The sequence below is a fragment of the Salvelinus alpinus genome, chromosome 6 (genome assembly GCF_045679555.1).
Source record: "Salvelinus alpinus chromosome 6, SLU_Salpinus.1, whole genome shotgun sequence".
NCBI classification, from domain to species: Eukaryota; Metazoa; Chordata; class Actinopteri; order Salmoniformes; family Salmonidae; genus Salvelinus; species Salvelinus alpinus.
The window spans coordinates 5,547,702-5,574,328 of record NC_092091.1 but is presented as its reverse complement, the minus strand read 5'-3'; the positions used below and the strand labels follow the sequence as shown (position 1 = coordinate 5,574,328).

The following is a 26,627-nucleotide window of genomic DNA, read 5'->3' as shown; positions in this document are numbered from 1 at the left end:
CATGATTCATGGAAATGTACAAGATTAAAAAATTGCAATTACAAAAATATGAATACCTTGAATTTTAATTCATAACATCTTCTGAAGATCAAATCAGTTAAATCATTGTAGATAAAACAGAGCAGAATGAATCATCACATCTGGGGACCATCACCACCAGCATGACTAGTATCTATGTGGACCCTACTACAGTTTAACCAGCTCAGCTATAGACTACACCAGCATGACTAGTATCTATGTGGACCCTACTACAGTTTAACCAGCTCAGCTATAGACTACACCAGCATGACTAGTATCTATGTGGACCCTACTACAGTTTAACCAGCTCAGCTATAGACTACACCAGCATGACTAGTATCTATGTGGACCCTACTACAGTTTAACCAGCTCAGCTATAGACTACACCAGCATGACTAGTATCTATGTGGACCCTACTACAGTTTAACCAGCTCAGCTATAGACTACACCAGCATGACTAGTATCTATGTGGACCCTACTACAGTTTAACCAGCTCAGCTATAGACTACACCAGCATGACTAGTATCTATGTGGACCCTACTACAGTTTAACCAGCTCATCTATAGACTACACCAGCATGACTAGTATCTATGTGGACTCTACTACAGTTTAACCAGCTCAGCTATAGACTACACCAGCATGACTAGTATCTATGTGGACCCTACTACAGTTTAACCAGCTCAGCTATAGACTACACCAGCATGACTAGTATCTATGTGGACCCTACTACAGTTTAACCAGCTCAGCTATAGACTACACCAGCATGACTAGTCTCTATGTGGACCCTACTACAGTTTAACCAGCTCAGCTATAGACTACACCAGCATGACTAGTATCTATGTGGACCCTACAACAGTTTAACCAGCTCAGCAGTATCATTATAATCACAGAGCCAAATCCCAGGATAGAGGGGCTGAGTGAATGTGGTCTGGACTCTGTGGAGGAGGGTCATTGTGTCAGAGACACTGTAGAAGGACAGAGTACCTGCCTTGTGATCCAGGTACACTCCTACTCTGGAGGACTGAGGGCCTGATACTTCAGTCTCAACATTATTGTGTCTGAAACAATAATCACCATTATAGTACTGGTACTCTAAACTCCAGGACTTGTTATTGTGTCCAAATATATTACCTGTCCCTGTTCTGCTGATGTCTTTATATGAGACTGCTGTAACAACATACCACCCAGTCCACTCCACCTCCCAGTAACAGCGTCCAGACAGACCCTCTCTACACAGAACCTGCCACTGGTTGGTGAATCTGTCTGGATGGTCAGGATATGGTTGGACTTGGTCTGTATAGGTCACCTTTCTGTTCCCTTTAGACAGAGAGAGGAGTGTGTGTGCTGTGTTTGGGTCCAGTGTGAGCTGACAGGAATCTGGGAGAAGAGCAGAGACCAATGAGGGGAGTCAGAACAATAAGTTAAGTCAGATACTGTATCTACCCTGTCTTTGATTAGAGCACAGCAGAGATCAAATCAGAGAAATATGAGGAGTCAGATAGATACCCAGTCTTTGATTAGATCTACTATTGCTATATATTTCTAGAGGGATTGTTAGGATTGTCAGTAAAAAGAGACTGTTAGTTACTTCACAATAAAGAGACTCACATTGTAACAACTGTTCTCTGGTCTTGGGCTCTGGAGGCAGTACAACATCCACTAGATTCACTACAGACACACAAACACATTGACAGAGAGAGGGAATGTTATCATCAGACCATATTCCACATGTATATGACTAGTAGGGAACTTTCAATGGTCTAAAGTTGATGTTCTTATTGTTTTCAACACACCTGTAGTGGAGATCTTGGTCCATTCTCCTTTAAGGAAGTCTTCTAGTTTCTCTCTCAGTTCAGACACAGTCTTACTCACATCTCCAAAGTACTGAAGAGGACGGACAACGATGCTGGGTAAGTCTGAAGATACACTGACACTGGAGAGAGACTGATAACTCTGGAGAGAGAGAGAGAGAGAGAGAGAGACAGAGAGAGAGACAGAGGGAGAGACAGAGGGAGAGAGAGAGAGAGAGACAGAGACAGGTGGACAGAGAGAGAGAGAGAGACAGAGAGACAGAGACAGAAGGACAGAGAGAGAGAGAGAGGGACAGAGAGAGAGAGAGAGGGACAGAGAGAGAGAGGGACAGAAAGAGAGAGAGAGAGAGGGACAGAGACGGACAGAGACAGACAGAGGTAGAGAAAGAGAGAGACAGAGGGACAGACAGGACAACATAATGATGTAGATGAATAGTTTCACATGAAGTTAATTTCATATCACATGTAACAAGACAGTTTAGTTACCTGGAGGAAATGGATGTTATCCTCTGTGTGTGAGAGCTGCTCCAGCTCAGTGCTTCTCTTCCTCAGCTCAGCTATCTCCTGCTTCAGTTGCTCCAGGAGTCCTTCAGCTTGACTCACTTGAGCCTTCTCTTGGGCTCTGATCAGCTCCTTCACCTCAGAGCTCCTTCTCTCAATGGAGCGGATCAGCTCAGTAAAGATCTGATCACTGTCCTCCACTGCTGCCTGTGCAGAGCGCTGTTAAGAGAGTGAGAGAGAGACAGAGAGAGAGAGACAGAGAGAGAGACAGAGAGAGAGAGAGACAGAGAGAGAGAGAGACAGAGAGAGAGACAGAGAGAGAGACAGAGAGACAGAGAGAGAGACAGTAGGTACAGTAGCCTCTTGGTCCTGCTCTACTCTCCTCCCTCCTGGACAGACAGGTACAGAACGCCTCTTGGTCCTGCTCTACTCTCCACCCTCCTGGACAGACAGGTACAGAACACCTCTTGGTCCTGCTCTACTCTCCTCCCTCCTGGACAGACAGGTACAGAACACCTCTTGGTCCTGCTCTACTCTCCTCCCTCCTGGACAGGCAGGTACAGAACACCTGTTGGTCCTGCTCTACTCTCCTCCCTCCTGGACAGACAGGTACAGAACACCTCTTGGTCCTGCTCTACTCTCCTCCCTCCTGGACAGACAGGTACAGAACACCTCTTGGTCCTGCTCTACTCTCCTCCCTCCTGGTACCCCCTCCAGTAGCCTGCCCCGTAGCAGGGCAGTCTCCTGTCTCCTGGACAGACAGGTACGTTACGTTGTCTGAGCTGGAACACTAGCGAGGCCATAGCAAATGAATTGAAACGAACCTTCACAGAGCCTCTTCTGACTGGAATGATCCTTAGAATTACATTTCCCCTAATGGCACCAAAAAATGTCTCCCTTTTTATTTGACCACTAAAACCTGTTCTTAGGACGGAACTGGAAAATAACAACTTGTCTCCCCTCCTGGACCGCTTGGTGTTAAGTAGCAGACTAGGTGAAAAATCTGTAAATCGCCTTTTTTGGGCAGATTTAGTCACTGAACCCTGGTGGCTCTGGATAAGAGTGTCTGCTAAATGACTCTCATGTAAACTTAAATACAAAGTTAACTAGATATAATGTGTCATTTATAGCCTGGCACAGATAGTAAAACTACATTAAATACAACGTTAACTAGATATCATTTGTGTCATTTATAGCCTGGCACAGCTAGTAAAACTACATTAAATACAACGTTAACTAGATATCATCTGTGTCATTTATAGCCTGGTACAGATAGTAAAACTACATTAAATACAATGTTAACTAGATATCATCGCCACATAACTTATGTGGAATTTAAAAGACACCGTTACCGTTACCGTTAGCTAGCTCACAACGTCTGTTACACTGTAACTTACCGGCAGCCTCACATAAAAACGTATTGGTTAACAAAGCTTTGATTATGACCAAAGTCTATAGTAGTGAAAAGTCTCTCTCTCTATTGTAACTTACCACAAATTGCCATCATAGCCTATCTACATAAATGTGTCCTGTCAGAGTCTTTTCCTCTCCGTTAACCGTTAGCTAGGAGTCTCGAGCCACGGCTGACGTTGACCACAATGAGCTACAAGTAGGACTGACGTCACTACCGGTGCAGCAGCCTCTGCAGCAGCAGCCTCCCCCGGGTCCTAGTGCCCGCCCGGTAACACCGTTAAGATGCGATGGAACGGTTGACGGGAAAACAACAAATCACAGAGAAAATATATTGACTGATATATTGAATTGTTTAGGGTAGCTTTAGCTTTGGCTTCAATACATTCTGAAAATACTTGAAAACCAAAATAAAAAAGAATAGTAGCCCTCAGGATCGACAAAACCCTCACAGACCAACTTCTTCTTCGATGATATAATGGCGGTCCACAAACCAACGTTAATGGTGCATGGCGCCACCTACTGTGCTGGAGTGTGTTCAATCACGGTTTACACCATTTCTAAATCCTCCTACCTAACTCAGAACTTCAGAGAAAATAAAAAAGACTCCTACTAACTTCTGTTATACCCTCCCCCATCCCCCAAATCCCTTCCAAACCCCCCTCCCAACCCCGTCCTACCTCAATGACCCTACACTTCCATCTTTCCCTCTCTTCAACATCCTTACAACAATATAACAACACATGCTCCACCGTTTCATTGACCATATCCTCCAGACACAAACCATTCACATGCTGCCAACCAGATGTAAGGACCAGTTCAATGTACAATGTCCTAAACACAATCGAGTAAACACCACCTCTTCCTTCCTAATCTGACCTTTGATCCTTGGTCCACCGACCTTTAGAGGACATATAAATGCCGTCCCTTGTGCTCAGAGTCCCATCTCTTCTGCCTCACATCTATCAAAATGTCTCTGATCTTACATTTGGCCTCACCTCTACCCAGTGGAACATTAATATCAATTATATCTTGTTTCAAAGCTCTTTTAGATAACTGGTCTACAATTTAATTTCCTTCCACACCTGAATGTGCTGGGACCCAGCAGAATCTCACTACTGCACCCATTCTCTCAATTCTCCATAATAACATTGATACCTACAACTGTCCAACCAAAACCACTGCCTTGTCTACTAGTATATTCCCAACAGTCATCTAGAACAGTAGCAGTGGGATGCTCAACCTCACAGCCTTTCAACCCAATAAGCTAATGACAATTTATTACACCGTATATCCAAAGGCATCTCACCTGCCTCCACTAGTAAGACACATACAGATGTTGATTTAAATGCACCAATACATATCCTTAAAGCTATATACTGGATTCTGTCCAGCTTCTGAAGACAAGTCTTTGCTGCTGTTCCATAAACTATACACCTGTAATCAATTGTTGTCCTGATCAGAGCTCTATAAATATCCATCAACGATTGTCTGTCAGCACCCCATTCATAACCAGAGACCCACACAACCAACTACCATGAAAGTGATGGAATGAGAGAGAGAGAGACATCGTTACAACACTGTACATAGACATAATATAACGTTTCTTCTTCTTTGGAGTTTAACGGTGGTTGGCATCCAATATGTTGCATTACCGCCCCCAACTGGACTATAATATAAATCTATTTTACTTTGTGATACAAAATGGGAAAAGGGGAAATTATGATAATACTAAGTAACATCATTCCAACTAACCCTACACTCATTAAAAACCCACTACCCCATTCCACTACTTTGACCCTATCTGCTCCTGCACCATGCCAACTAACCCTACACTCATTAAAAACCCACTACCCCATTCCACTACTTTGACCCTATCTGCTCCTGCACCATGCCAACTAACCCTACACTCATTAAAAACCCACTACCCCATTCCACTACTTTGACCCTATCTGCTCCTGCACCATGCCAACGACCTGGGAGGTCGGGACACCACCACTCAACACACCCTGGAACTCTTCTGAAGTCAAATCTCGTATGATCAAATACCTCTCTGGTTCTGAACTCTTCACCACACCTTCTACCTCACTTAACTCTCCCTCATTCATTTCCATTTCACCTCCAGAACTCAGTCTGGTGCACGACTCACTCTGTTTGCACTTGAGTTATAACATTTGAAATATCTCTTTTGAAATTAAATGTAGTGTAAAGTTTTCTGTTCATTCATGATTGTTTATTATCTACTTCACTTCTTTGACATAGTAAAGATATGTTTCCCATGCCAATAAAGATCTTTGAATTGAATTGAGAGAGAGAGAGCTCCATGTTAATGTATAGGGGACATGAGTCAGTCATGGTTACTCATGGTTATGTGATGAGGTAGCCCCGCCTGCTACTTCTAAATCAGTGTCGGTCCAATAGGGAATGTCCTCTTGGTGTAACGGTCAAGATGTTGGTTTCTCCCACGGTAGACCTGGGTTCATATCCCGTCAGTTACATTAAACAGTCTATTCTCTGAAAGGGGTCAAGACAGCCTGTTCTCAACAGTGGGATTGGATAAGGACCCCTCTCTCTCTCTCTGATTGGAGGAGAGAAGTGAAATGGTGTGTCTCCTCTGGTCAACAATACTCACCTTGAGAGACTTCACAGCTTTTTGTAGATTCTTCAGCTTCTTCTGTCTCTCCTGGAATCTCTGCTGGACCTTCTTCTGACTCATCCCCAGCTGCCTCTGTGGATAATTACTATTCAATGAGCTATCAAGTTTTATTAGTCCAGTAGATCAATAGTATAGTAATGTGACATAGGACCCATAGAGAGGAAGGTCTACAATCCTGAGGAAGTCCCTTTACAATATTATATTATGTTGCTATGTGAATGATTATAGTTGTTATGGTAGGCCTACATGTATCAAGGGGTTGAGACTGAACTTTGGACTCATAAAAGGCCATTCAGAATGATAATAGTGTTTGACTTTAGAAAATGGTGATACATTTGGAGAATCTGGGTTAACATATCTATATAATCAAGGTTTGTGTTCATATTTGTGGATCCAATTCATTTGAATGATCTCATATTCAAACAGATTTAGTTCCTACTGTATCTTTAATTCTTTGTTTATCAGACAGTCACCAGCAAGTTGTTCTGGTCTTACCTGTTTCTCAGTCCTCTCTGCTGCAGCTGACACTGTATCATGGCCTTTATGTTCATCCATTGTACACAGATAACAGATACACTGCTGATCGGTACGACAGTAAACCTCCAGCAGTTTGTCATGATGAGAGCAGATCTTCTCCTGTAGTTGTGCGGTGGCTTTGACCAGCTTGTGCTTCTTCAAAGCAGGAAATTCATAGTGAGGTTGGAGGTCAGTCTCACAGTAAGAGGCCAGACACACCAGACAGGACATGACGGCTTTCTGCTTTCTGGTCCCAGTGCAGAAATCACACGCCACATCTCCAGGTCCAGCATAGCACAGAGCAGGAGGGGGAGCAGCCCGGAGTCCTGTCTTCTTCAGTTTCTCCACCACCTCAGCCAACATGTTATTTTTCATCAGAGTTGGCCTTGGAGTGAAGGTATGTCTGCACTGAGGACAGCTATAGACCCCTTTCAGAACATCCTGATCCCAGCAGCCCTCAATACAGATTCTACAGTAATTGTGTCCACAGGGGATGGTGACTGGTTCCTTCAGTAGATCCAGACAGACAGAACAACAGAACTGGTCCTGGTCCAGCAGAACTCCCTGTTGAGCCATTTGGACTGTTGTTCACTCTCACACAGACAGACGACATAGAGACTCAGATACGTTTTGTTTCCACAGAAGTTTGTTTTTGGTAGGTATGGACTTTCTGGTTCTGCCAGATAGGTGAGTTTAGAGGGAGGGAAGGAGGGAGGGAGGGGTTAGAGGAAGGGAGAGAGAGAGAGAGAACTGCATCCAACGTTGAGAAGGAGACAAATATTTTAGTTCCCAGGTTAGGACCCTTAATATTAAATATTAAATAGAGTGGTTAGAATATATAAAGGGTAAAAGTTGTGTATCATTTGATTTACACAACATGTCTACCACTTTGAAGATGCAAATAGTTTTTTATTGTGAAACAAACAAGAAATAAGAGAAAAAAACTATAAACTGGAGTGTGCATAACTATTCACCCCCCAAAGTCAATACTTTGTAGATCCACCTTTTGCTGCAATTACATCTGCAAGTCTCTTGGGTTATGTCTCTATAAGCTTGGCACATCTAGCCACTGGGATTTTTTCCCATGTTTCAAGGCAAAACGTCTCCAGCTCCTTCAAGTTGGATGGGTTCCGCTGGTGTACAGCAATCTTTAAGTCATACCACATATTCTCAATTGGATTGAGGTCTGGGCTTTGACTAGGCCATTCCAAGACATTTAAATGTTTCTTCTTAAACCACTCGAGTGTTGCTTTAGCAGTATGCTTTGTGTCATTGTCCTGCTGGAAGGTGAACCTCCGTCCCAGTCTCACATCTATGGAAGACTGAAACAGGTTTCCCTCAAGAAATTTCATGTATTTAGCACCATCCATCATTCCTTCAATTCTGACCTGTTTCCCAGTCCCTCCCAATAAAAAACATCCCCACAGCATGATGCTGCCACCACCATGTGTAACGGCGTTCCTCCTCCTCTTCATACGAAGAGGAGGAGCAGGGATCGAACCAAAATGCAGACTTGTGATTTGACATATTATTTATTAAAGTAAAGACGAAAACACGAACTTCACTTAAAACTAAACAAAACAACAAACGGAGTAGACAAACCTGAACGTAAGGACTTACATGTAACGCAGAACGAACGAACAGGAAAATGACTACACAAAACGACGAACGAACGAAACAGTCCCGTATGGTGCAACATAGACACAGACACAGGAGACAACCACCCACAAACAAACAGTGTGAAAACACCTACCTTAATATGACTCTCAATCAGAGGAAATGAAAAACACCTGCCTCTAATTGAGAGCCATATTAGGTCACCCTTTAAACCAACATAGAAACAGAAAACATAGACTGCCCACCAAAACTCACGTCCTGACCAACTAACACATACAAAACTAACAGAAAACAGGTCAGGAACGTGACACCATGCTTCACTGTGGGGATGGTGTTCTCGGGGTAATTAGAGGTGTTGGGTTTGTGCCAGACATAGCGTTTTCCTTGATGGCCAGATTGATCATGATGACCAGAGTACATTCTTCCATATGTTCGGGGAGTCTCCCACATGCCTTTTGGCAAACATCAAACGTGTTTGATTATTTTATTTTTAAGCAATGGCATTTTTCTGGCCACTCTTCCGTAAAGCCCAGCTCTGTGAAGTGTACGGCTTAAAAGTGGTCCTATGGACAGATACTCCAATCTCCGCTGTGGAGCTTTGCAGCTCCTTCAGGGTTATCTTTGGTCTCTTTGTTGCTTCTCTGATTAATGCCCTCCTTGCCTGGTCCGTGAGTTTTGGTGGGCAGCCCTCTCTTGGCAGGTTTGTTGTGGTTCCATATTCTTTACATTTTTTAATAACGGATTTAATAGTGCTCAGTGGGGATCTTCAAAGTTTCTGATATTTTTTCATAACCCAACCCTGATCTGTACTTCTCCACTACTTTGTCCCTGACCTGTATGGAGAGCTCCTTGGTCTTCATTGTGCCGCTTGCTTGGTGGTGCCCCTTGCTTAGTGGTGTTGCAGACTCTGGGACCTTTCAGAACAGATGTATATATACTGAGATCATGTGACAGATCATGTGATACTTAGATTGCCCACAGGTGGACTTTATTTAATTACTTATGTGACTTCTGAAGGTAATTGGTTGCACCAGATCTTATTTAGGGGCTTCATAGCAAAGGGGATGAATACATATGCACCCACCACTTTTCCAGGTTTTATTTTTTTGATTTTTTTGAAACAAGTAATTTTTTTCATTTCACTTCACCAATTTGGACTATTTTGTGTATGTCCATTACTTGAAATCCAAATAAACATACATTTAAATTACAGGTTGTAAGGCAAGAAAATAGGAAAAATGCCAAGGGGGTGAATACTTTTGCGAGGCACTGTATTACAGCGCTTTGGTCCACTATGCTTTATGCCATAAATAAACTGTTAAATACCCAGGAAAGACGTGAGTCTGAATGCATATGGGGATACTAAGATTCTATGGCATTCATTGGCTGAGCTACAACCTTCTATTGACGAGGAGACAAAACATACACTTTGCTTGGAAAGTAATCTAATTCTGTCGCTATCAGTTGATGGAGCTATTAACTTCCTGTAAAATAGAATATGTTTAAACCCAGTCAGCTTTTAGGGAAACACTTGTGACCGTCTCTCGTTGGGTTAAGCCACGGAAGTTGAAGCTTAAATATTACTGTATTGTTCTACCCACTCTGTCCGGGGTGGAAAGGTAGGCCCACTCTGTCTGGGGTGGAAAGGTAGGCCCACTCTGTCTGGGGTGGAAAGGTAGGCCCACTCTGTCTGGGGTGGAAAGGTAGGCCCACTCTGTCTGGGGTGGAAAGGTAGGCCCACTCTGTCTGGGGTGGAAAGGTAGGCCCGCTCTGTCTGGGGTGGAAAGGTAGGCCCGCTCTGTCTGGGGTGGAAAGGTAGGCCTACTCTGTCTGCGGTGGAAAGGTAGGCCCACTCTGTCTTGGGTGGAAAGGTAGGCCCACTCTGTCTGGGGTGGAAAGGTAGGCCCACTCTGTCCGGGGTGGAAAGGTAGGCCCACTCTGTCTGGGGTGGAAAGGTATGCCCACTCTGTCTGGGGTGGAAAGGTAGGCCCAAAGATTCCTTTAATGCCCTTCCAGACTCCCTCTGCCTGCCCAAGGACGTCAGAGGACAAAAATCAGTTATTCACCTAACTGAGGAACTCAATTTAACCTTGAGCAATACCCTAGATGCAGTTGCACCCCTAAAAACTAAAAACATTTGTCATAAGAAACTAGCTCCCTGGTATACAGAAAATACCCGAGCTCTGAAGCAAGCTTCCAGAAAATTGGAACGGAAATGGCGCCACACCAAACTGGAGTCTTCCGACTAGCTTGGGAAGACAGTACCGTGCAGTATCGAAGAGCCCTCACTGCTGCTCGATCATCATATTTTTCTAACTTAATTGCGGAAAATAAGAACAATCCAAATTTTATTTTGGATACTGTCGCAAAGCTAACTAAAAAGCAGCATTCCCCAAGAGAGGATGGCTTTCACTTCAGCAGTAATAAATTCATGAACTTCTTTGAGGAAAAGATCCTGATCATTAGAAAGCTAATTACGGACTCCTCTTTAAATCTGCATATATCTCCAAAGGTCAGTTGTCCTGAGTCTGCACAACTCTGCCAGGACCTAGAATCAAGAGAGACACTCAAGTGTTTTAGTACTATATCTCTTGACACAATGATGAAAATAATCATGGCCTCTAAACCTTCAAGCTGCATGCTGGACCCTATTACAACTAAACTACTGAAAGAGCTGCTGTCACGCCCCGGCCATAGAGAGGCTTTTATTCTCTATTTTGGTTAGGGAAGGGTGTGACTAGGGTGGGCATTCTAGTTTCTTTATTTCTATGTTTTCTATTTCTTAGTTTTTTTCCCGAGTGTGGTTCCCAATCAGAGGCAGCTGTTTATCCTTGTCTCTGATTGAGGATCACATATAAGTTGTCATTCTCCTTTTGGTGTTTGTGGGATCTTGATTTTTGTTAGCTCTGTGAAGCATGCAGAACGTAACGTTCGTTATTATTTTGTTGTTTTGTTTGGTGTTCTGCGTAAATAAAGAATCATGAACACGCTGCACCTCGGTCTCCTTACGACGACAAACGTTACAGCTGCTTCCTGTGCTTGGCCCTCCTATGTTGAACATAATAAACGGCTCTCTATCCACCGGATGTGTACCAAACTCACAAAAAGTGGCAGAAATAAAGCCTCTCTTGAAAAAGCCAAACCTTGACCCAGAAAATATAAAGAAAATATCGACTGGCCACCCCTCATATCCTGGTCCTCTCTAGGTTTCTTCCTAGGTTTTGGACTTTCTAGGTAGTTTTTCCTAGCCACTGTGCTTCTACACCTGCATTGCTTGCTGTTTGGGGTTTTAGGCTGGGTTTCTGTACAGCACTTTACACTTTACATCAGCTGATGTAAGATGGGCTATATAAATACATTTGATTTGATTTGATATCTTCTTCCTCCCATCCTTACTGGGATTTACATTTAGCAGACGCTCTTATCCAGAGACTTACAGGAGCAATTAGGGTTAAGTTCCTTGCTCAAGGGCACACCGGCAGATGTTTCACCTTGTGGGCTGATTTATAGTAGAGGTTAGGTTAGTTAGATAAATCATTGATGTGACTGAGGGGGAGTAGAGATTATTTACCTGAAATATTTCCCCTGAGGGCCAAGAAGGTATGTAACACAGATAAGAGGAGAGATGTCTTCCAGTGTTCTGTTCTCACCACAACCTGCTCTTCCACATTCTCACACACATTCCTCACTGCTGCAGACCTTAGCCTGAGTCCATTCTCACACACATTCCTCACTGCTGCAGACCTTAGCCTGAGTCCATTCTCACACACATTCCTCACTGCTGCAGACCTTAGCCTGAGTCCATTCTCACACACATTCCTCACTGCTGCAGACCTTAGCCTGAGTCCCAGTCTATTTGTTTCATCATGCCAACTCCTTGTCACTCATGGTGATGCCAAATGTTTGGCTTGACAACGACAGCAATAGAGTTGGCAAGAACACCAATCTATGACCAGGCTACAGACACCTGGGATTATTCCTGTAGTCAACTCACACTGCACCACAAACACACACACACTAACCCACTACCTGTATGTCTCCTCTGTCAAGGATCAGTAACCCACACTAACCCACTACCTGTATGTCCCCTCTGTCTAGGATCAGTAACCCACTACCTGTATGTCTCCTCTGTCTAGGATCAGTAACCCACACTAACCCACTACCTGTATGTCTCCTCTGTCTAGGATCATAACCCACTACCTGTATGTCTCCTCTGTCTAGGATCACTAACCCACTACCTGTATGTCTCCTCTGTCTAGGATCAGTAACCCACACTAACCCACTACCTGTATGTCTCCTCTGTGTAGGATCAGTAACCCACACTAACCCACTACCTGTATGTCCCCTCTGTCTAGGATCAGTAACCTACACTAACCCACTACCTGTATGTCTCCTCTGTCTAGGATCAGTAACCCACACTAACCCACTACCTGTATGTCTCCTCTGTCAATCTGTTTTCTATTTAGAGAATTATCTACTGTTATGAACTTGTATTTTTCTACTGATGCAAACTGTCTTTGTGTAACTTAGTAATGCGGCTAAGAGCAGTTTGGGTGTGACCACAGTAAGTGACATATCCTGTTTTCTGGTATCTGCAAAGGGCACAGCTGGGTGGAGACATGTCAGAGAACAGAAACTAGCTGGAGCAGCAGCACCTAAATATCAGCAGAAAGTCACGACTTCCACCGAAGGTGGCTCCTCTCCCTGTTCGGGCGGTGCTCGGCGGTCGTCGCCGGCCTACTAGCTGCCACCAATCCATTTTTCCTTTTCGTTTGTGTCTGTCTGTATTGTTTACACCTGTGTCCTATTAGTTGATTTGGGTGGGTTTATTAACCTCCGCTGCCTGCTAGTCTTTTGTGTGGGATTGTTTGCTGTGGTTACGTTGTTAAGGGTGCGTAACCAGTTCCATTATCTCTGATTTACCACCCCAAGATATCCCTGCACAATGTCTAATAATATACACAATGACATTCTGAAGTTGACAAGACTGACAAGGACTTTCAACTGGAGACCGGTTCCATTTGTCAACAGTAAGGTCAGAGTTATGTTATTGTAGACAGAGAGGTTATACTGACAAGGACTTTCCCCCAACTGGAGACCGGTTCCATTATCTATATCTCTGATTTACCACCCCAAGATATCCCTGCACAATGTCTATTTTCTCCCCTACTGGATGGAAACTACAGTGTAATGGCTGAGCTCAATGCAATGGCACTTATATATGTAGATCTTTCAAACTCCCCAAACAGGGAAACAGATCCCAATCAAAGGAGTTATCACCTGCTCCACTAAGGCAGTTATCTTATAACTTGTCCAAGGGGGGGAAATTATTCTGGTAAAACAAAGTGTGAGTTAAAAGTACGAATCTCAGAGCATCAAAGCACCAATCTCGACATACCCAGTTACAGCCCACTTTTTGGAAGCGAACCACTCGATTTCGTCCCTACGTTATATCAGCATGGAACATGTCACCCTCCCTAGGAGAGGGGGTGACCTCGACAATCTATTGTTGAAACGAGAGGCTGCCTGGATCTTTCATTTATAGGCCCTTGCTCCCTTCGGTCTCAACGTAGACTTTGATCTGAAGCAATTCTTGTGATTCTTGTGATTTTGCTTTTCATTGTAAATGTTTGTAGGCTTATGTAGCCAAATTGTATCTATGATCGTATGCTATCCCTTCATCTAAAAATATATATATTTAACCTTTATTTATCCAGATTTTTCTCATTGAGATAACATCTATTTTCCAATGGACCTGGTCCAATAGCAGCAGGGGGAACAACGTTTCAGACAAAACAACGTACATACACTAACACAACATTAAAAAAAACTATAAACACACACAGTACAACAATTACATATTACGTTAAAAACACGAAAGTCTTGACTAAACAGCTGTCCTAAAGACAATTACACTCTATGATATTTACATCAGTCAAGTGTTTAAACTCCACCAACGAATCTAGATCATCACACGTTAAAATGTTCAGGAGGGAATTCCAGGACCACGGAGCTGAGTAACTAAAACTATTTCTACCATGACCTGTTCTAATGTTTGGTTCTGTTAAAAGCAAATGAGAATGAGACTGTAATTGATATTTATTTACTGACCTGACTAAAAAAGAACAGAGATAAAAATGGCATTTTACCCAGTATTAGTGAGAATACAGTAGACGGCACACGTCAAACGTGTGATTTATGACCCTATGTTATGGGTCACGTGGTCATGTCCATGTATGGGCATCCTGCAGGACATCCTGTCAGGAAGTTCTCAAGCGCTCTAGGGAGTGCCCATATATGGGAATCCTGTCGTTCCGTTCTCACGCTTTAGACTGAATGTTTATTTAACCAGATAGTGCATCTGTTCCTTTGAAGCTGTCCTGATGATTGATGTGTAGGGATCTCGTTGAACTGGGGGATCTGTTTGAACATTTCAAAGAGTATGGTCCCCCCCCTGTTGTAGTGACCTTAGGGCTGTTGTCTATGAAACAGGAATGTCCGGGGGTTTTGGGGGCAGCCGCATTATAAATAAGAGCTGAACACTACAAGCGACCTCGAAAAAACACTAAACAAGAAATGAAACATGTATTTTGTGATCAGTGACACACACGTGATGACAGTAACAACAGAAGCAGGACCTCGGTTGACAGTAACAACAGAAGCAGGACCTCGGTTGACCGTAACAACAGAAGCAGGACCTCGGTTAAAACATTGAGAAAGGGAAGAGTATAAAGCAACAATATACGAAGCGCCAAAAAGCGGTTTCTAAATATGTATAGAACCCAAATACCGCCCGCAACTGCGCTGAAAGATCAAGTGCTGATGTCTAATGGACAACTATGGGGTTATCTGTTTGATTACCCGGCATGTAGAGTGAAACTCTATACCGTAGCCGAAGGAGAAGAATATACCGACCAGACTTTAGGAGTGGACTACAGTCTTGAAGACTGGCAGGTGTTTCGCAAGCTGGTGTATCCTGAACTGAGCCTTATCACCAAGGGTTATAGCTTGTTCACAGGCTACGAGACCCGTTGGGAAGGTGCCCCTGACTCCTCAGGAAGAATATTTCACAGGGTGAAAATACAAAGAAAGAATGGACTTCCATGTGGGTGGAGTTCTATATCAGCAACGAGGAAATCCGCAACGAAAACATCCGTGAAGGTGGCCTGACTGGGGATTTTAGCTTATTCCTTTTAAAAGTTGGGATATAATGGAATTGAAAATGTTAGAGTTAGTGGATGCTCTTTTTGTACAGAGCCAACAACGGGAGAGTATTGTTCAGCTAAGAAGGTGCATAATATATACGAATCCTGAGGATTATGATTCAAAGGAACCCTCAGAAGGTTCATCCTCAGAAGGGTCAGCCCCTGAAGAAAACTAAGTACGCAGCTACGTTAACCACGTCCCGATACCATAGGACTGGTTCAACAATAAAGGGGTGAACGTAAAGCCTCCGGTTCTTCATTTCAGCATATACCATGGATATTCATATACCATATCAGGACTCCGATACATCATGGGTACCAGACCCTAAGGACTCTACGCCTCACAGCCCTCCTTTCTACGCCCCCCAAGCAAGCCCTCCGACACCCTCTACATGTACATAGCTTGAGGATGTGTTTGATGGGCTGGTTAGTACTATTTTTTGTGGACACCATCAAGGCCTTTGTAGCCGCAGTTTTAGACGTGGTGATTGGAGAATATATAAGAGAAAAATGCATCGGTTGTGAGATCAATCACACCAGCCAACAACAAGATCCGTGTTAATATGATATTTTGAGGAGCTGGTGAAAAGACTGTGGTCCAGCTGCTTTATACCCTCGATGGCCCTGGAGTCTATGGGTCTTGTGCCATCTATTCCCAGAGTTTACGGGGTAACCGAGGCCTTCCTACATGAACTGAAGGAGGTGATCTACATCCACGAGAAACTCAAAGAAATCCGGCACACCCTGGTGGACGACAACAAATACAAGGAAGCTTTGGTGGCTGATGTGGAGACTTTCTGGCTCAATAAACCCCAAGAGAACGAGTAAAAATATATATTTTTTATTTAGATGTAAAGCAATGGGTAACTATTTGCATATGATGTTAGAGAGAATAAATACTTTTTTAATTTGAGAGAATTTACAAATGTTATGCAGCAAATTATTGAAAATAAAGTGAACAATGTATCGCTCTACACAACCCCCAATACCGGGGTTAATGCAGAGAGTGTGCTAAAAATGGAGCAAATCATGAGTCATGTAAGACAAACGGGCAAGAATCTGCAATGGACACAACTGGTATCCCGTCTTGTGGATGATTCTGAAGAACTAGAAACATCCTTGTCTAAGTTTTTAATGTATTTGTTTGAAACTCCGTTTAATTGTAACATGTATCATATTTGTTGTTTATATACTTATATAACAGATGTGTCTTAAAAATTCAGCGATACGAGCCTGTAAATGTAAAGTATACAAGGTGTTGCATGCATGGGTCAGTGAGAAAACAGGTACTACTATCCTGCTATGTATCCTGAAGGGTATGGATGCGTAATACTTAATGTTTGCTAAAATAAAATAAAAATGAAAATGAAATGTTGTCGTTATTTGAAAAGGGCTCATTAATGTTATTGTACACCAGAGAAGCAAGAAGGATAGTGGAAGTTGAAAAACATTTATTATACTCCCTCTAACCCAGGGTCTTTAATAATATCCCCTCTAACCCAGGGTCTTTAACTATACTCCCTCTAACCCAGGGTCTTTAACTATACCCCCTCTAACCCAGGGTCTTTAACTATACCCCCTCTAACCCAGGGTCTTTAACTATACCCCCTCTAACCCAGGGTCTTTAATTATACTCCCTCTAACCCAGGGTCTTTAACTATACTCCCTCTAACCCAGGGTCTTTAACTATACTCCCTCTAACCCAGGGTTTTTAACTATATCCCCTCTAACCCAGGGTCTTTAACTATACCCCCTCTAACCCAGGGTCTTTAATTATACTCCCTCTAACCCAGGGTATTTAACTATACCCCCTCTAACCCAGGTTCTTTAATAATACCCCCTCTAACCCAGGGTCTTTAATAATACCCCCTCTAACCCAGGGTCTTTAACTATACCCCCTCTAACCCAGGGTCTTTAATAATACCCCCTCTAACCCAGGGTCTTTAACTATACTCCCTCTAACCCAGGGTCTTTAACTATACCCCCTCTAACCCAGGGTCTTTAACTATACCCCCTCTAACCCAGGGTCTTTAACTATACCCCCTCTAACCCAGGGTCTTTAACTATACCCCCTCTAACCCAGGGTCTTTAATAATACTCCCTCTAACCCATGGTCTTTAATAATACCCCCTCTAACCCAGGGTCTTTAACTATACCCCTTCTAACCCAGGGTCTTTAACTATACTCCCTCTAACCCAGGGTCTTTAACTATATCCCCTCTAACCCAGGGTCTTTAACTATACCCCCTCTAACCCAGGGTCTTTAACTATACCCCCTCTAACCCAGGGTCTTTAACTATACCCCCTCTAACCCAGGGTCTTTAACTATACCCCCTCTAACCCAGGGTCTTTAACTATACTCCCTCTAACCCAGGGTCTTTAATAATACCCTATTTAACCCAGGGTCTTTAACTATACCCCCTCTAACCCATGGTCTTTAATTATACCCCCTCTAACCCAGGGTCTTTAACTATACTCCCTCTAACCTAGGGTATTTAACTTATTTCAGCTAGGGGGCAGTATTTTTATGTTTGGAAAAATAACGTTCCCAAGGTAAACTGACTATTTCTCAGGTCCAGATGCTAGAATATGCATATAATTGACAGATTAGGATAGAAAACACTCTAAAGTTTCCAAAACTGTCCAAATATTGTCTGTGCAAGCCTAGCCTTGACCGTGTGGCATTAACCCTAACTTCTTGTCAATATAGGGGGTGCTGTTTTGGCATTAGCATAAATGGCTCAACAGATTAAACTGCCTCTTCTTTAATTATTGCTCTTACTATATGCATATAAATAATACCGTTGGAAAGAAAACAATCTCCAGTTTCTAAAACCGTTTCAATTTTGTCTCTGAGTGATTCAGAAGTCATTTCACAGCACTTTCCATGACCAAGAACATAAAATCAAGATGTTTTGTGCTGGCTTCAAAGCTCTGCCTATATATGGTCATGCCTCCTATGACCCGAAACACAACTCACTGGCCTTCCTCTGGGTGTCTAGAGGACGTCAGAGGAAACATTTCTTGTCTATCTGGGACTGACGTGAAATGAGAGCAAAATCTTTGGCATGACCGACAACTTCCGGTTCTCGATTGGATGGAATTTGAGCTACGTTTTTCTTGTGTTGTGCGGCCATTATTATCTCCGTGTCGAAGTTTGTTTGATACATGTGACCAGATCATCGTAATGTATGTTTTTTCAATATAGTTTAATCAGATTATTTGAATTTTTTAGGGAGTTTTGCGGTGTTCAGTTGTTAGATTTTAGTATCGTTTGAGAAATACGTGCCACTCCACCGGTACCTGTGCTAAATGGAGTGGGAAAGGAACGACTCTGAACGCAACCAACAACTCATCTTGACAATGGACACTTTGATCAACATTCTGATGAAAGAGCAGCCATAGTAAGACCCAATTTACGATGTTATATCATATCTGTTGTGCATGTGATCTTGCCGTGGGCGCCCAGCCGAATCTGCCTGGTATAGCTATGCTAATTTAGCGCTACATTTTGTTTTCGTTATAAAACATTTTATAAATCTGAAATATTGTTTGGATTCACCAGATGTTGGGCTTTCAATATCTGTACGCTGTGTATTTTTCTGAAATGTTTTAAAATGAGTAATTAGTTATATGACGTTGGTCTCTGTAATTATTCTGGCTGGGTCGGCACCTTTTCAGAATGCAGCTGCAATGTAGAACTGTGATTTATACCTGAAAAATGCACATTTTCAAAAAAAAACTATGCAATACCATAAATATGTTATCAGACTGTCATCTTATGAATTTGTTTCTTGGTTAGTGGCTATATATATTTTTATTTAGTCGAATTAGTGATAGCTACTGACGCAGGGAAAAACTGTTGGGAGTGAAAAAATCCTCTCCTTTGCTAACGTGGTTAGCTAATAGATTTACATATTGTGTCTTCCCTGTAAAACATTTTAAAAATCTGAAATGGTGGCTTTATTCACAAGACCTGTATCTTTCATCTGGTGTCTTGGACTTGTGATTTAATGATATTTAGATGCTACAAGTTACTTGTGACGCTATGCTAGCTATGCTAATCAGTGGGGGGTGGGGGGGGGGTGCTACCGGATCAGGGTTGGTGACTCGTGAGAAGTTTTAACAGTTAAAAGAAGGTGTTTCCATCAAACAGTTTGCATTGACTTCTCTCCCCATAGGAATACATTGCCTGCTCCCCTAAATTCAACCTGAAGCCTATGTGGGTTATGAATGTCTTATGAACCTGTCTTCGATGAAAATCCATTACGCCACTATGAGGTCTACCCGTGTTGATTCTAAGCTTCCTGGAGCAACCGGAAGTGGTTAAGATCACCCTAAAAGTTGTCTTGATATACATGACCTGCAATTGTGAAAACCACTGCATTCAACCCTATATAGATCAGTCAATTCTTAACGTATAGACTTAAAACTCAGGATTCTGTAAAAGCCTACCCCAATGAGGATATGTGTTCACGTTCAGCTTCCTGTGCCAACCGGAAGTGCCTTAAATTGGGGTGTTAGGGGCTGTATCGAAGAGTTAAAAAAGTGAGATCTTTCCAAAACTTTAAATGTGTGATTAGGCAACCCTCATGAACTGTAAATCAGTCATGTCGCCCATAAAATTTCCAAGAAAAACTCACACACACACAGCTAGGACGGAGGGACACAGTGTGGGGCTTAGAGACACACAGAGCCTGCAATAGTTACCTTTGTTCGAACTAATCACTAACCTTTGATAATCTTCATCAGATGACACTCATAGGACTTCATGTTACACAATACATGTATTTTTTGTTCGGTAAAGTTTATATTTATATAAAAAAATCTGAGTTTAGGCAAGATGCTACTGTATCACTTGGCAAAAAGCCTGAGAAAATGCAGAGCGCCAAATTAAAAATAATTACTATGAAAATTACTATAAAATCAAACTTTCATTAAATCACACATGAAAGATACCAAACTAAAGCTACACTGGTTGTGAATCCAGCCAATCAGAATTCAAATAGGCTTTTCGGCGAAAGCATACGATTATCTGAGGATAGCACCATTGTAAACCAAGAGAGATGAGCATATTCCAACCCTGCATGCACGACACAAAAGGCAGAAATAAAAATATAATTCATGCCTTACCTTTGACGAGCTTCTGTTGTTGGCACTCCAATATGTCCCATAAACATCACAAATGGTCCTTTTGTTCGATTAATTCCGTCGATATATGTCCCAAATGTCCAATTATTTGGCGCGTTTGTCCCAGAAAAACACTGGTTCCAACTTGCTCAAACGTGACGACAAAATATCTCAAAGGTTACCTGTGAACTTTGCCAAAAAATGTCAAACTACTTTTGTAATACAACTTTAGGTATTTTTTAACGTTAATAATCGATGAAAGACATCTCACAGATTACAATGACATCTCTCCCCATAGGAATACATTGCCTGCTCCCCTAAATTCAACCTGAAGCCTATATGGGTTAATAATGTCTTATGAACTTGTCTTCGTTGACAGTCCATCAGGCCACTATGAGGTCTACCTGTGTCGATTCTAAGCTCCCTGGAGCAACCGCAAGTGGTTAAAATCACCCTAAAAGTGTTTTGCCATATCAAACATGTAGTTTGTGAGAAATAGTGTATTCAACCCTGTGTAAATCAGTAAATTCTTAACATAAAGACTTAAAACTCAGGATTCTGTAAGAACATATGCCAATCAAGATATGTGTTTACTTATAGCTTCCTGTGCCAACCGGAAGTGCCTTAAAATGGTGTCATGGGTGCTGTTTTTGAAGGGTTAAAAATGTCAGAACTTTTCAAAACTTCATTTGTGTGATAAGACAACCCTCATGAACTCTAAATCAGTCTTTTCTCTAAACAGATGTCAAAGAAAAGCTCTCTCACACACACACACACACACACACACACACAGTGAAAAAGTATGGTGCTTAACCGCTTCTCTCTCCCGGATCCGGGATCCCCCCCATCAAAAAAGCTGACTAGCATAGCCTATCCTAACGCCACAGGGATATCATATAATATAATTTCATGAAATCACAAGTCCAATGCAAATGAAAGATAAACATCTTGTGAATCCAGCCATCATTTCTGATTTTTAAAATGTTTTACAGCGAAAACACAATATGTATTTCTATTAGCTAACCACAATAGCAAAAGACTCAACCGCATATGAATCAACCGCATAGGTAGCTATCACAAAACCGACCAAATAGAGATATAATTAGTCACTAACCAAGAAACAACTTCATCAGATGACAGTCTTATAACATGTTATACAATAAATCTATGTTTTGTTGGAAAAATGTGCATATTTGAGGTATAAATCATAGTTTTACATTGCAGCTACCATCAAAAATATCACCAAAGCAGCCAGAATAATTACAGAGAGCAACGGGAAATACATAAATACTCATCATAAAACATTTATGAAAAAAACATGGTGTACAGCAAATGAAAGATAAATATCTTGTGAATCCAGCCAATATTTCCGATTTTTTAAGTGTTTTACAGCGAAAACACAATATAGCATTATATTAGCTTACCACAATAGCCAAACACACAACCGCATTTATCAGCAGCAAAAGGTAGCGATCGCAAAAAAACAGCAAAATATATTAAATTAATCACTAACCTTGACCAACTTCATCAGATGACAGTCTTATAACATCATGTTACACAATACATATATGTTTTGTTCGAAAATGTGCATATTTAGAGGTACAAATCGTGGTTTTACATTGTGAATACGTAGCCAAAATGCACAAAATTGACCGGAGATAGTTTGGATAGTCACCTAATCTAATCAAAGAACTCATCATAAACTTTACTAAAAAATACATGTTGTACAGCAAATGAAAGATACACTGGTTCTTAATGCAACCGCTGTGTTAGATTTTTAAAAATACCTTTAGTACGACATACAGCTAACGTTATTGCGAGACAGCGCCCGCTAAAAGGGCGGAGAATAGGATTCAACATTTCACACAAAAATACGAAATAACATCATAAATGGTTCCTACTTTTGCTGAGCTTCCAACAGGATCTTGTACAAGGAGTCCTTTGTCCAGAATAAATCGTTGTTTGGTTTTAGAGTGTCCTCTTCTCCTGTCGAATTAGCAACCTTAGCTAGCCAAGTGGCGCGAAGATGTCCATCTTAACCTAACGCTGAGAACGGAAAACTCCAAAATTCCCGATAAACGTTGAATAATCTGATAAACCTCGATTGAAAAAACATACTTTACGATGATATTATCACATGTATCAAATTAAATCAGAGCCGGAGATATTAGCCGTCTATACCGAACGCTTTTCAGAAGGCAATCTGGGGTTCCTTCTCGCGCCTTCGAAGACAATGAAATTTCCAGACCTGTCACTCCAAAAGCTCTTGTAATTCAAACGGTTTTAGAAACTTGAGAGTGTTTTCTATCCAATGGTAATAATAATATGCATATTGTACGAGCTAGAATAGAGTACGAGGCAGTTTAATTTGGGCACGATTTTTTACAAAGTGAAAACAGCGCCCCCCTATTGAGAAAAGGTTTTAACATCATAGATGGGTTGGTCTGGGAACTACTTTAACATCATAGATGGGTTGGTCTGGGAACTACTTTAACATCATAGATGGGTTGGTCTGGGAACTACTTTAACATCATAGATGGGTTGGTCTGGGAACTACTTTAACATCATAGATGGGTTGGTCTGGGAGCTACTTTAACACCATAGATGGGTTGGTCTGGGAACTACTTTAACATCATAGATGGGTTGGTCTGGGAACTACTTTAACATCATAGATGGGTTGGTCTGGGAACTACTTTAACATCATAGATGGGTTGATCTGGGAGCTACTTTAACATCATAGATGGGTTGGTCTGGGAGCTACTTTAACATCATAGATGGGTTGGTCTGGGAACTACTTTAACATCATAGATGGGTTGGTCTGGGGACTACTGTAACATCATAGATGGGTTGGGTTAGCTGTTTTATTGGTTACTGCATCAGATGAAAGGATAGATGTTGGGGTAATTGTACTCTAAACAACATGATGAAGGCATCGATGTGAGAGCATATACAGTGCTGAGTTACCTCAAGAGGATGTAGCGTTGATTAGGGATATGTACCTTTCAGATGACAATGGAGGAGGAAGGAGATGGGGAACGAAGAGAGAATGTCTTGGGAACACCTCTTGGATCCGGTGGTCTGACGGGGAAGACTGGAGGAGGAAGGAGATGGGGAACGAGGAGAGAATGACATGTCTTGGGAACACCTCTTGGATCCGGTGGTCTGACGGGGAAGACTGGAGGAGGAAGGAGATGGGGAACGAAGAGAGAACGACATGTCTTGGGAACACCTCTTGGATCCGGTGGTCTGACGGGGAAGACTGGGGAACAAAGAGAGAACGACATGTCTTGGGAAGACCTCTTGGATCCGGTGGTCTGACGGGGAAGACTGGAGGAGGAAGGAGATGGGGAACGAGGAGAGAATGACATGTCTTGGGAACACCTCTTGGATCCGGTGGTCTGACGGGGAAGACTGGGTGAAAGCAGAAGCTTTTTAGGACCAACCTCAGCAGAAAAGTGTCCTGAAGGCAGAGTCAGGTGACGAGAGACTGGGAATTGTCATGTTATCAGACTTTGTTTTTTCTTTGCATATAAAATGATGCATAGCTTACCATGTTGTTAGTAGTGTTATGTTGTGTGTTTCTCGTTGCATATAAAATGATGCATAGCTTACCATGTTGTTAGTAGTGTTATGTTGTGTGTTTCTCGTTGCATATAAAATGATGCATAGCTTACCATGTTGTTAGTAGTGTTATGTTGTGTGTTTCTCGTTGCATATTAAATGATGCATAGCTTACCATGTTGTTAGTAGTGTTATGTTGTGTGTTTCTCGTTGCATATAAAATGATGCATAGCTTACCATGTTGTTAGTAGTGTTATGTTGTGTGTTTCTCGTAGCGTTTCAAGTCCTGTGCCGTCACTCTCTCAGGAGGAAGTTCAACAGGAGGAAGAGCTCCAGACGACACGTTATTATCAGGGTTCTATGAGAAACAGATATCAGAGTGTTCACGGTGTGACTATAGAACAGAGGCCTTAAGTCTCGGAGTTGGACACTGTGAATGTTAGTGCTAATTATGATTCATTTTTTAGTTACATGTTTTATCACTGTTTGGTCATTTATAAGTTATTTCCAGGTTTATGTAATGTTGAACAGTATGGAGTTAAATGTTCAGAACGGGGGACTGATGGATTCTGGGTTGTGACTCCTAAACTTGGACTAGTGTTAATTATCAGGTATCCTATTGAAACACTGGGTGGTATAGAGAGTCTCAGAAGTTAGTATCTGTAGGAGGAATGTATCTGGTGGAGGCAGTTAACCAGGAATGTACTGAGTGAAGAAAAGATCATCACATGTTGACAGGCACTGATAAGGATGCAGAACTGTGGATTAGTGAGGAAGGGGGTTGAGGTCAGGACAGGTCAGCTTAAGGGAGAAGGAACAGTTTGAGGCCCGTATAACGTCACTTCCTGCCTAGTAATATGTTTAGACAGGAGGAGACTCCACCCTAATTGGGGTATATATACTACCACTGATGTGAATATGTCTTTTGTAGCTGTATCGACCCAATGGGTGAATAAACTTGGTGTGATCTTTGTTAAGCGTCCGTGAGTTTTAACAGGTTCACTTAGAACCTAACAATAAGCAGTGCTTGATTGAGTTTGTTATAATGGAACCAGTAGAAAAGTCCTAAAAGTACAAACATTAAAAACATTTCTTGCTCAGTTAGTCCCTCCCTGTTTCAGTTCATTTTCTTCAGTTTGGTGCCTCGTGGATATGATTCATGTCTCCGTGGAAACATCAATGTAAATTCACCTTTGATTTTTACTCCTCACTTTCCCTTTCAGGTCCATAGGGTTTTACTGCCCCCTGCTGGAGACTGGAGCACACTGCAGTTCCTTTCAGGTCCAAAGGGTTTTACTGCCCCCTGCTGGGGACTGGAGCACACTGCAGTCCCTTTCGTGTCCATAGGGTTTTACTGCCCCCTGCTGGAGACTGGAGCACACTGCAGTCCATTTCAGGTCCATAGGGTTTTACTGCCCCCTGCTGGAGACTGGAGCACACTGCAGTCCCTTTCAGGTCCATAGGGTTTTACTGCCCCCTGCTGGAGACTGGAGCACACTGCAGTCCCTTTCAGGTCCATAGGGTTTTACTGCCCCCTGCTGGAGACTGGAGCACACTGCAGTCCATTTCAGGTCCATAGGGTTTTACTGCCCCCTGCTGGGGACTGGAGCACACTGCAGTCCCTTTCAGGTCCATAGGGTTTTACTGCCCCCTGCTGGAGACTGGAGCACACTGCCGTCCCTTTCAGGTCCATAGGGTTTTACTGCCCCCTGCTGGAGACTGGAGCACACTGCAGTCCCTGGCTTTCATTGTGCAGCCAGATGATGAGGCCCTCATCAATACAGATACTGTATGTAGAACCATAGTAAAGACCAGTATGGACTATCAATACAGGTACTGTATGTAGAACCATAGTAAAGACCAGTATGGACTATCAATACAGGTACTGTATGTAGAACCATAGTAAAGCCCAGTATGGACTATCAATACATGTACTGTATGTAGAACCATAGTAAAGACCAGTATGGATTATCAATACAGGTACTGTATGTAGAACCATAGTAAAGACCAGTATGGACTATCAATACAGATACTGTATGTAGAACCATAGTAAAGACCAGTATGGACTATCAATACAGGTACTGTATGTAGAACCATAGTAAAGACCAGTATGGACTATCAATACAGGTACTGTATGTAGAACCATAGTAAAGCCCAGTATGGACTATCAATACAAAGTGACCATTTAGAATGAGGCCCAGTT

The 26,627-nt window shown here is 42.3% G+C and overlaps 1 protein-coding gene across 1 annotated transcript; it reads right to left on the bottom strand.

The window, feature by feature from the left end:
- Positions 1-435: 435 nt before the first annotated feature.
- Positions 436-7,525, bottom strand: LOC139577472 (tripartite motif-containing protein 16-like). Its single transcript, XM_071404492.1, has 6 exons — positions 6,892-7,525; positions 6,373-6,468; positions 2,316-2,549; positions 1,812-1,971; positions 1,627-1,686; positions 436-1,395 (listed from the first exon to the last, which is right to left on the bottom strand). The coding sequence occupies exons 1-6, from the start codon at positions 7,486-7,488 to the stop codon at positions 866-868; spliced, it is 1,677 nt and encodes a 558-aa protein (XP_071260593.1). The 5' UTR covers positions 7,489-7,525; the 3' UTR covers positions 436-865.
- Between the last annotated feature and the right edge of the window lie 19,102 nt (positions 7,526-26,627).

Bases quoted from the DNA above. Each gene is read 5' to 3' on its own strand.
- LOC139577472 (XM_071404492.1), bottom strand. From the start codon at position 7,488: ATGGCTCAACAGGGAGTTCTGCTGGACCAGGACCAGTTCTGTTGTTCT. The intron at 6,469-6,891 runs GTAAGACCAGAA...AATTATCCACAG, and splicing joins CAGAGAGGACTGAGAAACAG to AGGCAGCTGGGGATGAGTCA. The intron at 1,396-1,626 runs GTGAGTCTCTTT...CTCTTCTCCCAG, and splicing joins CAGAGAACAGTTGTTACAAT to ATTCCTGTCAGCTCACACTG.